This window comes from Carcharodon carcharias, chromosome 17 (genome assembly GCF_017639515.1).
Source record: "Carcharodon carcharias isolate sCarCar2 chromosome 17, sCarCar2.pri, whole genome shotgun sequence".
NCBI classification, from domain to species: Eukaryota; Metazoa; Chordata; class Chondrichthyes; order Lamniformes; family Lamnidae; genus Carcharodon; species Carcharodon carcharias.
Window position 1 is genome coordinate 27,444,744 of NC_054483.1, and position 16,872 is coordinate 27,461,615.

General features: G+C 44.6%; 1 protein-coding gene across 1 annotated transcript in view; it reads right to left on the reverse strand.

The window, feature by feature from the left end:
- The window catches only part of gmcl1 (germ cell-less, spermatogenesis associated), a 73,970-nt gene that overhangs the window by 51,684 nt on the left and 5,414 nt on the right, over positions 1 to 16,872 (reverse strand). The window contains exons 2-3 of the mRNA XM_041209001.1: positions 15,581 to 15,704; positions 6,215 to 6,311 (exon numbers count right to left, since the gene is read on the reverse strand). Of these exons, the coding sequence (XP_041064935.1) occupies positions 6,215 to 6,311; positions 15,581 to 15,704 (221 nt within the window). The remainder of the gene's footprint in view (positions 1 to 6,214; positions 6,312 to 15,580; positions 15,705 to 16,872) is intronic.

A 16,872-nucleotide genomic window follows, 5' to 3' on the forward strand; every position in this document is an offset into this window, starting at 1 on the left:
AATTCTGGCCTCTTAAGCGTCCCCTGTTTTAATTGCTCCACCATTGCCAGCTGTGCCTGGACGTCAGTATATTCAGTCTTTCCTGATTCAGTATACCGTTTTGGTTGTGGGATCATCCTCGTGAATCCATAACACTGAAACATTTTACCATGTGCTCGTGAGTGGAGCTCACAGCTGCTATACGCTGCTCCGCACCCTCTTGGTTTATATGACGACCATTCTGCCTGAGATAGTTTTCTCTCTGTAACTCTGTTGGAAGTGAGTTGGTGGGTTGGGAGATGCAGTGGGATGTGATACTTTCCAGACAGTGGACCTGGTGGACTCCAGAATGATCTAGTCCTATGCATCCTACGTGAGGTGAGAGACCTGACATCATGTCCCTGTGACTGTCACAGTGCATTCGGGTTCATGACACACTTTAATAATTCTGTTTGGTTCAACTACAAGTGTAAGCCCAGGAATTTCAAAAAGTTGTTTGTCGTTTATTGCATCAGTGACGGACGATTCCAACATCAGATGGTCTACCCCTGCTCTATTTTCTTACGTTCTCATGATGGCAGAAATCACTCCCAAGTCCACCAGTTCTATTCCAATGATGAAGCAGAGAAAACATTTTCTCAATTCAGCCAGAGAGCACACTGCTATTTGTGAAATATTACTTCAGGGGGTAAACTGAACTTGCATTTTATTATTAAATACAATAATTTACAGGAGACAACGTTTTGGGATGAATAGAATATAAATGTTCTGTTCCCTTTTAAAGCAAGCACTGCTCATAGTTTTTAATTCTCTTGGCATATTCATTTGTATGGATTGTAATGATTTACCCTACGGAAATAAAAATTAAAAACCCAGTGGGCTATTGGTGTGCAGAACTGTGGAACACACTGCTTTTAGCATGAATCGTTCTTGCTAAATTTAAATCTTCATTGGTTTTTATACCTGACGTTGCAAAAACTCTTCATAATTACGTTCTTGTGACTCTGATCCGTTAAAATAAGCAAGTCAGCAGAATGTACCTTTTGGCCGTGATTAACCTCAATAATTTACACGTCTTTTTCTTTATTCTTTCATGGGATGTGGGTGTCACTGGCATGACCAGCATTTGTTGCCATCCCTAATTGCCCTTGACCTGAGTGGCTTGCTAGGCCATTTCAGAGGGTAGTTAAGAGTCAACCACATTACTGTGGGTCTGGAGTCACATGTAGGCCAGACCAGGTCAGGATGACCGATTTCCTACCTTAAAGGGCATTAGTGAACCAGATGGGTTTTTACATCAATTGATGATAGTTTAGACTAGACTAGTTTAACTAAATATTTCATATTTTTAAAATTAATTTAAATTCCATCATCTGCCTTGGTGGGATTTGAACCCACGTCCCCAGAGAATTAGCCTAGGCCTCTGGGTTACTAGCCCAGCAACATTTACCAGTGTGCCGCCATCTTGCCCCTACACACACATACTTCCGTAATTGTGCGGAAAATCATTGTAACCTAATTCTGAGTGACCTACCTGCGAGATGTGGGGAAAACTACTGTTTAACACCCACTCAATATAGTTCACCACCAGCTTCAATGTAAATTAAATCAGGCGGGTTGTAAAAATCAGTGGAACACCCACTCTCCACACTTTTTCTCACGTGGCAAAGCTGGGTTAAAAATACCACCTATATCCTTCAGAGAGAGACACGATAGCAGGAGGCCTTTTCAAAAATAAAACTCTAAACACAGAAGTCAGTTGTAGAGTCTTGGTCAGAGTCCAGGTTCAGTTTTGAGCTCTGAACCTCATTCGGCAATCTAATGGTGTAGATTCAGTGCACCTTCGTCGGAGTGATATTGGGACTTGAAGGCGTCAAATAACGACGACAAGTTGCATGAACTTGGTTTGTATTCCCTTGGGGCGAGAGGTGATCTGAATGAGGCATTTAAAATTAGAAAGGGATTTGCGAGGGAAGATACAGAAAATATATTTTCAGCTGGCGGCAAGTCACAATCCACAATGGATTATCAGAGAGATAGAGAGATAGACAGAGAGAGAGCACGAGGGAGAGAGAGCGAGAGCGAGAGAAGTGGTCATCCAGCTTGAGATGCACCACTTTGTATCAAGCATGGGATATGGCGGAGAGGCAGTCATCCAGTAACTACCACAGCCAGTAGAGGGATTGAACCCATGCTGCTGCTGTCACTCTGCAGCATACTGTAGCCAACTGAGCTAATCGACCCCATTACTTCCTCTGGTGGGGGAAATCCAGAACCGAGGGGGGCACAATGTTAAAATTAGAACGGCTTCAGAGTGAAAGTAAGAAGCAGGTTTTTCTGTGAAAAGGGTACTGCAAACGGGTAACATTCTCCAAAACTGATTGCAGCTACTCAGGCAATTAAAATTCACCGCTGCGAGACTGACAGGTTTATGTTATGTATGGCCATCGAGGGATATGAACTAAGATGAGCATAAACAGAGATGAGCTGTGGATCAGCTCTGATCTAACTGAATATTGGACCAATATTCAAGAGCCAAAAGGGCTTTCTCCTGTTCCTGAACGAACTGAAATCCCCCAAGTCCCGTGCTACACATCTAAACAACCAATTAAAACAACAAAGCTTGAACACTCTTAGCTTACTGAATTCCAGGCTTTCTTCTTAAATTACAATTTGCACTCTGGCAGCTTAAATGCTTTAGCAACCACTCAATCATGGAAACGTGAGCAGTGGGTAAACAGACTGACAGGTTATTTAGAAATCAGAGGTGGACATGGTCACAGCAATGCGCATCACAGGACAGCTCTGAGCACAGCTTGTACCCATGACTATTTAAAGGACAATGGTGCAATTAATTTCAACAAGGGTCAGGGTGAAAAAAAAGGTCTGGCAGCAAATGGCGCAGCAGCAGGTAACAAACAAGCAAAATTCCATTGGTCATGGTGTCATATCGACTGCAAGCTGATGGTGAAGTATAAAATGAGGCATTAATACTTTTCTTGATAATAGGTTTAGTCATAGAACGCAGCATAAACTTAGTCTGCTTCCTACCTACTCACCCAGTGCCCCAGCATTCTCTCCTTATAAGTGCTCTGGGTACTTAATTAAACAATGTTCTTCACCTCAAATGCATGCAACATACGAATCGGGAGCCTGCTCCACCATTCAATAAGATCATGGCTGAACTGATTGTGGCTTCAACGCCACTATCTTGCCTGCCCTCAAGACCTTTGATTTCCTTGTTGGTCAAGAATTTATCTACCTCTGCCTTAAAAATATTCAGTCACCTCAGGGAGAAAGAGTTCCACAGACTCACGACCCTCTGAGAGAAAAAAAATTCTCATCTCTGTCTTAAATGGGAGGCCTCCAATTTTTAAACCGTCCCCCCTTGGTGGTTGGTCTCTCCCAAGAGGGGGGAAACATCTTTTCAGCATCCATCTTGTCAAGTCCCCTCAGAATTTTATATGGTTCAATAAGTTCACCTCTCATTCTTTAAACTCCATGGATACAGGCCCAGCCTGTCCAACCTTTCCCCATAAAATAACCCTCACATTCCAAAAATCAGTTGAGTGAAGTTTCTCTGAACTGCTTCTAATGCAATTATTTCCTTTCTTAAAAATGCCTGTGAATCTTAACTATATAATTAACATTCCAATAATTACACGATATCAAACAAGGTCAGTAAGTTGAACCTCAAAGGAATGCAATCAGGGAACATGCAACCTCAGAACAGCTTACTAGTTCAATATGATTTTGTTGTGAGTGTCTTCATTTTATCAACCCAATTTCAAACGACAGGCTGTAATAAAATAGAAGCTGACCTAGGCCTTCACCCACTGTCACTGCTAAGTCTGGATTCATTTCTAACATCACTCCAAGACTGATGAGGATTTATCTCTTTTAGTTTGAAATTGTTTCTCAAGCACTTCAGGCTTTGTGCTTCAGAAAAAAAGCAGGATGGCTCCCCCCCAAGTTGAAATATGAGTCCTGGCCAACATTTATACCTCAACCAATAGCACCAAAATAGTTTTAATTGGCCAGTGTATCTCATTGTTGCTTATGGGTTCTTGCTGTGTGCAGACTGACTGCCCATGGTTCTCCGCATAATAAAACAGCCGCTGATTTTCAAAAAGGATTAAGTGGTTGCAAAATGTTTTGGGATGCCCCAAGGACTTGAAGGACGCCATATAAATGCAAGTTCTTGAACCTCGAATGAGGAAAACAGGGTAGAGAAAACTTCACTAAGTGCGGAAACCAAGCTAATCCAACAGCTTGGTGCTGGTCTCACCACTAAAACAGAGCCAGTGTCACCACTGAGTGTTCGACTCAATATATATTTGTTTTCCCTCCTGTCAGATGACAATGCAGGAGTGGTGGGGGCGGCGATGGGCGTGGTGATGCCCCAGTGGCTGGGTTTATGGGCTCACAATGAACTGCTCTTCTGGCAGGGAGCACGCAGAGTTAATGAAGGCTTGTGTACTTTCATGATTTACGATGACAAGCTGGTGTGCACCATGCAGCAGTCCAGCAGAGCGATCAGTCAGATATAGGAAACAGCCGCTATTGATGCCAGCTTAATATTACTGAGCTACAGCTGACTCAAGAAACATCATTTGGATTCAGAACCAGAAGCCAGCAGGTTAAAGCCTTGGCAGATGGAGCTGCTGGGTCTCCACACATCTGCTGCAGACTGACGCGTGGGAATGAATCAATATTTACCGTAAAGGATGGAAATTAAAGGGGAAAAATAAAGTAATTTTGAAAGATAATGTCTGAAGCGCAGGCACCAAAATAAAGCTTTTATTCCTTTTATGAATCATCCCCACAGGTTTCATTACAGTCAGATCCGATCAAGTGGCTCCATAAATAGTTCCATTAAAATGACTGCATTGCCTGCGTATTTGTGCTTGTACACCCTGCACCATCAACAGGCTCCAGGGAATGCATTCTGTTTGTATTCCAAGTACAACTTTGCAAATGCAATGGCGAGAGAGAACAGCAACAAGTATAATTTAAAGCTCGGACTCTTTCAGCTTCATAATATCTGCGCCTTTGAAAAACACAGTTGGCCAGACAGCCCCCCTTCAATTATTCACAATGCCTTGAAGCACTCAACTTCAAGGAGTCAAATATTAGAAAGTACCAACTTCGTCTCTTTGAAGTTCTGTGGGTTGCACCTGAGCCTCAGTAGGTTGTGTGTTCAAGTTGCACACCAGGAAGTTGAGAGCAAAAATCTGGACTGAATCTCTTAAGAGCAGTACAGACAGGGTGCTGCACTGCCAGCGTTGCCATCTTCTGGACGAGCCTTTAAACTGGGGGTCTGTCTGCCCCCCTCAGTAAAAGATCCCATGGCACTATTTTGAGGATAAGTATGGGAGCTTTCCCCTTGTGTCCAGGCCAATATTTATCCCTCAACCAACATCACCAAAAGAGATTATCTGGTAATTATCATAATGCTTTTTGTGGGATCTTACTGTGCACAAACTAGCTGCTGCATTTCCTACGTTACAACAGTGAGTACACTGCACAAGTACCTTTTTGACTGTGTAGCTTTGAGCTGTCCGATGGTTGTGAAAGACACTTTATAAACAAGTCTTTCAGTTTTTTGATTAGTCCGTCCTCACAAGGCAAGCTCAGCTCGGTGTGTAGGAGTAGCCTGCAGCTTGGAAGTCATTCTGATCATGTGCCAAGTCAGCACTGGCAATGGGAAAGGTCAACAGATCCAGCTTTCTGCCCATCCTGGCCAGAACGCAGGTCACAGACGCAATGAAATTGTAAACAATTGAAAATTCGACATGTCACGTGGAGAAAAAGATGCATTTCCTAATTGCTGCACTTCACTGTTGATGCATTGAAAATAAAATCTTTCCACCCATCCCTGGCTGTGCATCACCTTCAGTTAAGAGCATGACTTGCACCTAGGCTGTTTCCCCTGTTGCGTCCATCCAATGGCTGCACTCTGAAGTGGATGTGCACAGCCTAACCAGGTGTGCTCAGGAAGAGCTCCATCCTTATTCTCCTTCCTCACTGTAGCTTCACCCCTGCTTTCTGCTCCATGTTTGAGGAGCTGCTTCACTGTGATGATGCTGGCCTTGTGTATCCTGTCCTCCTGTTGCACACACTTTCTAAACTCTGACAGCATGCTCAAAAAACCTGACATAGCAAGCGTGACACATCAACCTTCCTACCCCTTGTTAAGTTAGGCCTCACAATGAGAATGGCAATGTAAACATACCCTCAGTGTCGATGTTCTGATCTGGGATCTCCAGTGCGATATAGCTCATGTTTGATTCCTTCCATGATCCACTGAACATACTTGAAAAGTAGCCAGACTGCAAAACAGAAAACAAACAAACCATCCACAGCTTAGCCAGCTTTTCCGGTTCATGCAAAGCTTTAGCAGCCCTTAAACAGTCAAAATTCAATCACAGTGTGACTGAAATAAAAAACAGAATATGCTGCAAATACTCAGCAGATCAGGCAGCATCTGTGGAGATACAAAGAGAGCTAACGTTTCAGGTCGATAACCTTTTATCAGAACAGGTAAAAAAACAGAGATGTTGCAGTGTTGTGCTGTACAAATACAGAGACAACAGAGAGGGGAAGCAAGAGAAGTGGAAGTCTGGCATAGGGTGGGGGTGTTGGGCAGGACTGAGGTGTGGGCCAGGGTGTTACGGAGTGAACCGTTCCTTTGGAATGCTGACACTGGAGGGCAGGGGAATGTGTGTTTGGTGGTGGAGTTGGCAGAAATGGCGGAGGATAACCTGTTCAATACGGAGGCTCGTAGGGTGGAAAGTGAAGACAAGGGGGAACCTGATGTTGTTCTGAGAGGAAGGGGAAGGGGTGAGAGCAGGTATGTGGAAAGTAGAATGCTGTAACCATTCTATGATCATATTCCATCCTACAACCACGCTGAGGGGAATCTTCAGCTGAGGAAAAAGGAAGCACTAGCGTGGAAGGTTGTTATCATTTGAACAGGTGAGATGGAGATGGAGAAACTGGGGAAATGGAATGGAGTCCTTCCAAGAAACAGAGTGTGAAGCAGTACAGTTAAGGAAGCTGTGGAAATCAGTGAACTATCTTTTTCAGTGCTCCTGCATGGTGCAACACTATAAGTGGTGGAGGCATCATCTTCTTTGTCACTCTGAAGTGGAAATTGTCAGCACTGGGGCTTTTAAATTTGCAATGGTCCAGGATACAGCATCACATGGAGGTGCATGGGGGAAGATTCATATGGGAATCGGGGTTGCATTCATCAGAGAAATTGTGGATGGGAGGGGGGGAAAATTCATCTGGGGATTGGGGGGGTGGGGGTGCACAGCGGTACATTTGCCACAGTGCAAAGGGATTTTGTATTGACTGCCTGTCATACACTGAAGCAATATTCAATCAATGGTCAGGATGTATAATAGACAGTCAACAAATTTCTACTCCTGCACTCACCTACAAAACACCAAGGTGATTTCCTGATGGCTACAGGATTACCATTACTGCTGGGAACAATCTGGCAACTCCAGGTTCATGAACAAAGTCAAATCTGACAAGTAAAGGCTTGCATGCCAAATCTCAACAATCAGAAGACCAAAGGAGTCAGAATGAGAAGAATCTGACCCCGAGCAGCCGATCTGTGTTTCGAAGAGGTGGGTGGTTCCTGACCGATCTCATTGGCTTTCTTCAACATGCCAGGTGAATGGAGGGCAAGTGGCAGGATGCAGTGAACCTAGATTTACAACAAGTCATTGGCCAAGTACCATACGGTGGATTGCTCTATAGGCAAGGACGTTGAATGCAAGTCACCAGCAAATGGGTTTGTATATCTTTAAAGACATACACAGCACACTGAAAGGCCATCCCTTTCACTTGAAAAAATACTCAGCTCAGTTACCCAGGAATTTAACTGGTGTGCAAAATTATACAGCACTCTTCCAGTAATTAGATCCTTCGCAGGGATGGTCTCCATTTAATTGTTCCCTTTTCTCTGAAAATGCTCAGTCTTTAGGCCCCTTATAATTAGAAATCTAATTCCGTGAAATACTGCAGGATATGAAACAACTGCAATTCTTAAAACAGCAACACACACTCACCCTAATTCCTTTTCTCGAGGCATTCCCCTTTACTGAGGCTTGAACTTCATGTGAATTTACAAGGCAGTGGTTTTTCTCTCCTGCACTGAAAGCAACCTCCAGAAACTACAGGCAGGCTAGAAACTGTGTCAGAAAGACCAGTCAGCAGCTCACTGGCAGTGATGATTCACTGTTCAATCTGACTGGTGACAAAAGTTCACGCTGATCCAAAATAGATTTATTTAGAAAGGTTTGGAGGAGAGTCTGATTAAAGACAGGGAAAGTTGGACTGATCAGCTGGGCGAGGCAGCACCGGGCGAAGAAACATTGATACCATCATGTCTGACATAGGAGCAAAACAATCTCTCTGATTGAATAGCAAATATGAATCACTTCAATACAAAAGAGGGACCAGCGACAGTTTGGGAATTAAACCTCTGTGGCTTATGTGGAGAACACAAGGATTAGGGGCACGAGTAGGTCATTCAGCGCCTCGAGCCTGGTCCACCATTCAGTCAGGCCCTGGCTGATCTGATTTCCTATCTGCCCCTTATCACCCTCGACTCCCTTGTCAATCAAAAATCTGTCTAACTCAGCCTGGAATGTATTCAATGACAAAGCCTCCACTGCTCTCTCGGGGAGAGAATTCCACAGGCTAACAAACCTCGGAAAAAAATTCTCGTCATCTCACTCTGAAATGGGAGACGTCTTAGGCTCTCCCACAAGGGGAAACAGCCTCCAAGTGAAGTCCCCTCAGGACCTTATATGTTTTAGTAAGATCACCTCTCATTCTTCAAAACTCCAATGGAATACAGGCCCAGCCTGTCCAACCTTTCCTCATAACGTAACACCTTCATCCCAGGAATCAGGCGAGAGAACCTTCTCTGAACTGCTTCGAATGCAATTGTGTCCCTTCTTAAGTAAAGAGGCCAAACCTGTCCACAGTACTCCTGATGCGATCAAACTCAGACCCTAAGCTGAAGAAACAGCTACAAACAGTCATTAACATGGTTTCTCGGAGTTCTCCACGTATCTCCTACCCAAGGTTACCGCAGCAGAACAGTCCAAAGGAACTTGTGGCCTCTGTGTTCAGTCAATTGAAAGGTACTTGTGCTGGGGAGTTAACTAACCTTCCCCTTCAGACATACACATTCCCAGCCCAAGTAGAATATGTTTGGATCCAGCAACAATGTACCGCAGCCTTAACCTCACTGCACGCACTGTGTACACGCCTTCCGTCTGCCCAGTGTAACTGTTCTGAAGCTTTTCCATATATTCCATTCCCTTTGAAATAACAGCCAACATTCCATTTGGGGAGGCAAATGTAATGTTGGCCTTTATTTCAAAGGGAATGGAGTATAAAAATAGGGAAGCCTTGCTAAAACTATACAAGGCACCAGTTAGACTACATCTAGAATACTGTGAACAGTTTTGGTCCCCTTATCTAAGGAAAGATATATTGGCATTGGAGGCAGTCCACAGAAGATTCACTAGGTTGATCACAAGTATGGAGGGATTTTCTTATGAAGAGAGGTTATATAGGTTGGGCCTATACTCATTGGAGTTTAGAAGAATGAGAGGCAACCTTATTGAAACATATAAGATTCTTAAAGGGTTTGACAGGGTGGTTGATGAGAGGTTGTTTCATCTTGTGGGAAAGTCTAGGACCAGGGGGCATAATCTCAGAGTAAGGGGTCGCCCATTTGAAACAGAGATGAGGAGGAATTTCTTCTCTCAGAGAGTAGTGAATCTGTGGAATTCTTTACCGCAGAGGGCTGGGTCATTAAATATATTCAAGATTGAGATGGACAGGTTTTTAATCAGGAAGGGAATCAAGGGTTATGGGGAAAAGGCAGGAAAGTGGAGTTGAGGATTATCAGGTCAGCCATGATCTCACTGAATGGTGGAGCAGACTTGATGGGCCAAATGGCCTACTTCTGCTCCTATGTCTTATGGTCTTAGAATGCCAACTTCAAGCTATTGGCCGTGCCTTCAAGGAACCAGGTAGAAACTGTCCAAGCTCAATTTCCAATGAGCTTTGTTCACAAATACAAGGTTTACAAGATTGTGTTTCAGGGCTGTCTCTTTAATTTAGAGTGAAATGGAGGAATGAAGGGAGTCATGTGACCTGCTCTGAATTCTGCCTGACAAAAACACTGGGTGACTTGGTTGTTAAAGCTTAAAGGGGGATGGAGACATGTTAGGGATAAAAGCAAAAAACTGCGGATGCTGGAATCCAAAACAAAAATAAAAATACCTGGAAAAACTCAGCAGGTCTGACAGCATCTACGGAGAGGAACACAGTTAACGTTTCGAGTCCGTATGACTCTTCAACAGAACTAAGGAAAAATAGAAAAGAGGTGAAATATAAGCTGGTTTAAAGGGGGGTGTGGGACAGGTAGAGCTGGATAGAGGGCCAGTGATAGGTGGAGATTGCCAAAAGATGTCATAGACAAAAGGACAAAGAGGTGTTGAAGGTGGTGATATTATCTAAGGAATGTGCTAATAGGTGACATTAAGGATAGAAAGCCGGACAAGCAAAGGACAGATAGCCCTAGTGGGGGTGGGGTGGGATGGGGAGAAGGGATCGAAATAGGCTAAAAGGAAGAGATAAAACAATGGATGGAAATACATTTAAAAATAATGGAAATAGGTGGGAAAAGAAAAATCTATATCAATTATTGGGAAAAGGGGGAGATCAGAAAGCGGGTGGGGATGGAAGAGAGAGTTCATGATCTAAAATTGTTGAACTCAATATTCAGTCTGGAAGGCTGTAAAGTGCCTAGTCGGAAGATGAGGTGCTGTTCCTCCAGTTTGCATTGAGCTTCACTGGAACAATGCAGCAAGCCAAGGACGGACATGTGGGCATGAGAGGGTGGTGTGTTGAAATGGCAAGTGACAGGGAGGTCTGGATCATGCTTGCGGACAGACCAAAGGTGTTCTGCAAAGCGGTCATCCAGTCTGCGTTTGGTCTCTCCAATGTAGAGGAAACCGCATTGGGGGCAGTGAATGCAGTAGACTAAATTGAGGGAAGTACAAGTGAAATACTGCTTCACTTGAAAGGAGTGTTTGGGCCCTTGGACGGTGAGGAGAGGGGAAGTAAAGGGGCAGGTGTTGCACCTTCTGCGGTTGCATGGGAAAGTGCCATGGGAGGGGGCTGAGGTGTAGGGGGTGATGGAGGAGTGGACTAGGGTGTCCCGGAGGGAACGATCCCTGTGGAATGCCGCCGGGGTTGGGGGGGGGGGGGGGGGGGGGTTAAAGGGAAGATGTGTTTGGTGGTGGCATCATGCTGGAGTTGGTGGAAATGGAGGAGGATGATCCTTTGAATGCGGAGGCTGGTGGGGTGAAAAATGAGGGCAAGGGACGAGGTACGCAGAGGCTGAGTGTTAACTCGCAGACACTTCCTCCTACCTCCCCCTGCACCATGACCCCACACTGAACACCAAGCCATTATTTCCAGAACTGTTACTGACTTCATCTCCTCTGGAGATCTTCCTTCCACAGCTTCCAACCTGATAGTCTCCCAACTTTGGACGCTTCTACCTCCTACCCAAAATCCACAAACAGGATGCACCGGCAGATCGACAGACCTGGAGGAGTGTGTTCAATTATGGGCACCACACTTCAGAAAGGACGTACAGATGCCCATCTAGAGCTGCTTGAAGCAATGAATAAAAGACAAGCCTGTTCCTGCCCCACGGAACTCATTTCTTGCTATCTTGACTCCATTCTCTCTCCCCTTGTCCAGTCCCTTCCCACCTACATCCGTGATTCCTCTGACACCCTACATCATATCAACAATTTCCAGTACCCTGGCTCCAACTGCCTCCTCTTCACCATGGACGTCCAATCCCTCTACAACTCCATTCCCCACTGGGATGGTCTGAAGGCTCTCCGTTTCTTCCTTGAACAGAGGCCCAAACAATCCCCATCTACCACTACTCTCCTCTTTCAGGCTGAACTTGTTCTTACACTGAACAATTTCTCCTTAGACACGTCTCACTTCCTCTAAATAAAAGGTGTGGCTATGGGTACCCGCATGGGCCCCAGCTATGCCTGTCTCTTTATGGGGTATGTGGAACATTCCTTGTTCCAGTTCTACTCCGGCCCCCTCCCACAACTATTTCTCCAGTACATCGATGATTGCTTCGGTGCTGCTTCATGCTCTCGTCTGGACCTGGAAAAATTTATTAATTTTGTTTCCAATTTCCACCCATCCAACATTTTTTGCATGGTCCATCTCTGACACTTCCCTTCCCTTCCTTGACCTCTCTGTCTCAATTTCTGGTGATAGAGTGTCCACCAATATCCATTAAAAGCCTACCGACTCCCGCAGCTATCTCGATTACAGCTCCTCACACCCCGCTTCCTGTAAGGACTCCATCCCATTCTCTCAGTTCCTTCGCCTCCATCGCATCTGTTCTGATGATTCCACTTTCAAAAACAGTTCCTCTGACATGTCTTCCTTCTTCCTTAACCGAGGTTTCAACCCATGGTGGTTGACAGGGCCCTCAACCATGTCCGGTTCATCTTCCGCGCATCCCCCCTCACACCTTCCTCTCCCTCCCAGAACCATGATAGGGTCCCCCTTGTCCTCACTTATCACTCCACCAGCCTCCGCATTCAAAGGATCATCCTCCGCCATTTCCGCCAACTCCAGCATGATGCCACCACCAAACACATCTTCCCTTCACCCCCCCGGCAGCATTCCTCAGGGATCTTTCCCTCCAGGACATCCTGGTCCACTCTTTCATCACCCCCTACACCTCAACCCCCTCCCATGGCACCTTCCCATGAAACCGCAGAAGGTGCAACACCTGCCCCTTCACTTCCCCTCTCCTCACCGTCCAAGGGCCCAAACACTCCTTTCAAATGAAGCAGCATTTCACTTGCACTTCCCTCAATTTAGTCTACTGCATTCGTTGCTCCCAATGCGGTTTCCTTTACATTGGAGAGACCAAACGCAGACTGCGTGACCGCTTTGCAGAACACCTTCAATCTGGCCGCAAGCATGACCCAGACCACCCTGTTGCTTGCTATTTCAACACTCTACCCTGCTCTCATGCCCACATGTACGTTCTTGGCCTGCTGCATTGTTCCAAAGAAGCTCAACGCAAACTGGAGGAACAGCACCTCATCTTCCGACTAGGCACTTTGCGGCCTTCCAGACTCAATACTGAGGTTCAACAATTTTAGATCATGAACTCTCTCCTCCATCCCCATCCCATTTCTGATCCCGCTTTTTTTTTCCAATATATATAGATTTTTCTTTTCCCACCTATTTCCATCCATTGTTTTATCTCTACCTTTTAGCCTATTTCGACCCCTTGCCCCCACCCCCCCCAACCCCCACTAGGGCTATCTGTACCTTGCTTGTCCTGCTTTCTACCCTTAATGTCACCTATTAGTACATTCCTTAGATAATATCACCACCTTCAACACCTCTTTGTCCTTTTGTCTATAACATCTTTTGGCAATCTCCATCTATCACTGCCCCTCTATCCAGCTCTACACGTCCCACCTTCCCCCTCCCTTAAACCAGCTTATATTTCACATCTTTTCTATTTTCCCTTAGTTCTGTTGAAGAGTCATACTGACTCAAAACGTTAACTGTGTTCCTCTCCGCAGACGCTGCCAGACCTGCTGAGTTTTTCCAGCTATTTTTATTTTTGACATGTTAGCGATGTCGGGTTTTGAAATCAGTTACACTTTAAACCGACTATTCAATTCCAAGACTGAATGGAGTAGTGAGTCTCAAGGTTAGCTAATTAGCGTTTCTACCAGGATATAAGGCCCATGTGATTCACATCACAATGGGCCTGGGCTCTGAGAGAGAAGAGCCCATAGGAAGCCACTGTCGGATCGGGTTGCATGTTTTCCTAAAAATATCACTGAACTTCACAGTCTGCAAGCATCCAAGAGGAAGAGAGAGCAGAGAAATAGAGGCAGCAAGTCTCTATTGGGCACCATGCAGGATGCAGGTCAGAGCTTGTGTCAGATTGAAAAGGCCAACTTTGTAAGGGCCTAAACAAGGTTGGAAGATTCGCCTAACTTTGACTAGAGGGAAGGATCTCCAATTCGTGCCACACTATTAAAGTTCTGGGAATAGAAGAGGTTATCCAGCTGGAAAAGGTAAAAGGAGCCGAGAATAGCTTTGGACTGATTCCTGAAGAATGAAGTGTCTACATCAGGGTACAGGGTAAAATATAACAGCGGAGGTAGATTTTCAGTCGCTTTAAATGTTTGGTCAATGCTGCTTTGTTTGTCATTGTAAAAGTCTTAAAAAGTGAAATCTTGTCATGTGATCCTTTCAGTAGTCACTGGAAGTTTGAGTTTTTTTAAAGTTATTGGTCTCTCTGTGAATTGCAACACTTTTAAAATTAGTGTGTGTTATAAAAGAGAAAGCTAAAACCTCTTAAAAATTATAAGATGTGTATTTTAAGTTAGATACATTCTCGAATGCTCCATTGTTGTTCTTCAGGCCTGTCATTTAACAACTGAAAAGGTTAAATAACTTCAAAGTAGAATCAGGTGCCTTAACTGGATATGCGTCAGAGTACTAAGTTATGAGGTGAGTGATCGTATTTTTTTTCATGTCAAGTTTCTGAAAGCAAATGAACCAATGATAAATAATTGCATGCAACCTGCAAGCCCTCTTCCAAACCCCTGAATGAGGGCTCTATTGGAGTGCTGCTGGATGGCTGGTCTCTCCTTTTCAGGCTACTGCCCTCTGAGTTACTTCTGTGCATCTCTTACTGTGCAGTTGTTGCCGTTTCTCTCTCACCCTGCGTTCTCTTATTTCTCCCACTAATCCCTCTCTGTCACAGCCTTTCTCATCGTGCTCAGTTTCCTTTGTGAATCTTCCTGTTGCTGCTGTCCTTCATTGCTCTATCGCTGCTATCTTCCTCTTGTTGCTGAGTCCCTCTCTCTCACTGTTGTTTTCTTTTTGTTTCTCTCTCTGCTCCATTCTCTCCATCATAGTTTCTCCTTCCTCTTCTCTCTCACAATTTTCTGTTGCTAATGTTCCTCCTTCCTGTTCTCTCCCCCCTCTCCATGTTTCTGCTATCTCTCTCCTTGTTCTTTCTCTTAAACTGCTCTCTCGTTGCTGTTCTCTCACACCAGTTGGTGCTATTAACAGTGGCAGTAATAAGTACCATATCCCTCATTTATGTTTGAGAAATGGATCTGGGATTGAAAAAGTACTTACTTGACATCGAGGAATGAATTTGCTAAGAGTGATAAGTCAGATAGCTCAAAAACGACACTCACTCAATTCTCAATCAGAACAGAAACTGACACAGAGCTTCACACATACATCCAATTCTCTCACTTTAGCAGCAACTAGTAAAGGTTCAGCTCAAACTGGAGGCTTTGTCACAGTTTCGGCTCAAGTTTTCGCATCAACACTTAATGCACTTTAACTCAATTAAGAACTAGGAGCAGGAGTAGGCCATTCGGCTCCTCAAACCTGCTCTGCCATTCAATAGGATCATGGCTGATCTTATCACAACCCAGACAGTGAGAGTTTCATCTCCTACCTGACACAGGTAGATTTTATGGAGGTGCCATTCCTGTCCCAGCGCACAAATAGTGATATCACTATTTTCTCCAGCGAGGAAGAGAGTCTGATAAATGTACTTGGACGTGCTTTTCAGCTTTTTCCTGTAAAATGAAGAGTGGAGCCTGGTGTTAATGGCAAAAAAAACAGAAGCAAAAACATTGTATTAGCCCATCAGACAGTTTAAGTGCTTTGTGCAGCTTTTAATGGGCTAGCTTGCCAAGTTGGAGCTAGCTCTGAACTGAAGAACAAAACTAAACGTATAGGTCATTAATCCTGAAGTAAATCCGCTGGCTTCAAGCAAATTCTTCTAAACCCCTAGCTTGAAGGTTGTAATTTGCACAGAGCAGCTCTGCCTGTCATCTACTTACCATCAAAAACCAGGAGAGTGAAGCTCTAAGAGGAACAGAGGAATTCCCCGAAGCGTGACCTGCTGCTGTGTCAAACATTGCCAGATCTTTGCTTTGCTTTAAATTTAGAACTTTATTTGCCTCTAGTGCTCTTGTGAAAATATAAACTTGCTGAAAAAGGCTTAGACCACAGAGTGACTGGCTTAACAGCACTGTTTGCACATGGTCTGATCTGTACTTTCTTCAGTCAGAACATGCAATCATGTAAGATCTCACTGCCATGCCTTCCTGATTTTCTCCTGAAGGTCAGAGACACCAGGAGAAACATCAATAACAGTAGGTAGGACGCCATTTAGCCATGAGCCATTCAATGAGATCACTGCTGATCTGTGACCGAATTCTATTTACTTGCCTTTGCCACATATTCCTGATGAGCTTTGGTTAACAAAAATCTATCAATCTGAGATTTAAAATTGGCAACTGATCTATTACCAACTATATGTGTGTGTGTGTGTGTGTGTGTGTGTGTGTGTGTAAGTGAGGTCCAAACTTCTATCGTACTTCGTGTGTATAAGTGTTTCCAAATTTGATGCCTGTAAGGTCTGGCTTCAGATTATGCGCCATGCATGCTCCCCACGCTCCCTCTCCCCCCACCCCACCCCCGAATCCCAGACTCCACTGGAGTTACATACAAGTGGTCATTCCTCATCTGGGAGCCTTGGTTGCACCTCACAGGCAGGAATATTTCTGCCATTGTTTTAACTGTGAACAAAGCTAAGAGGAGGAGCTTCTCCAAAAAGTTCTTCTTGAGATGTGGAACTCACGAGACAGTATATATCACTCTGGTTAGCCCTTGTTGCCATGAGGGCGAACCACTTCTTGCAACACAAACCGGACAGAGGTTTCAAATTCCCTTCCCCAC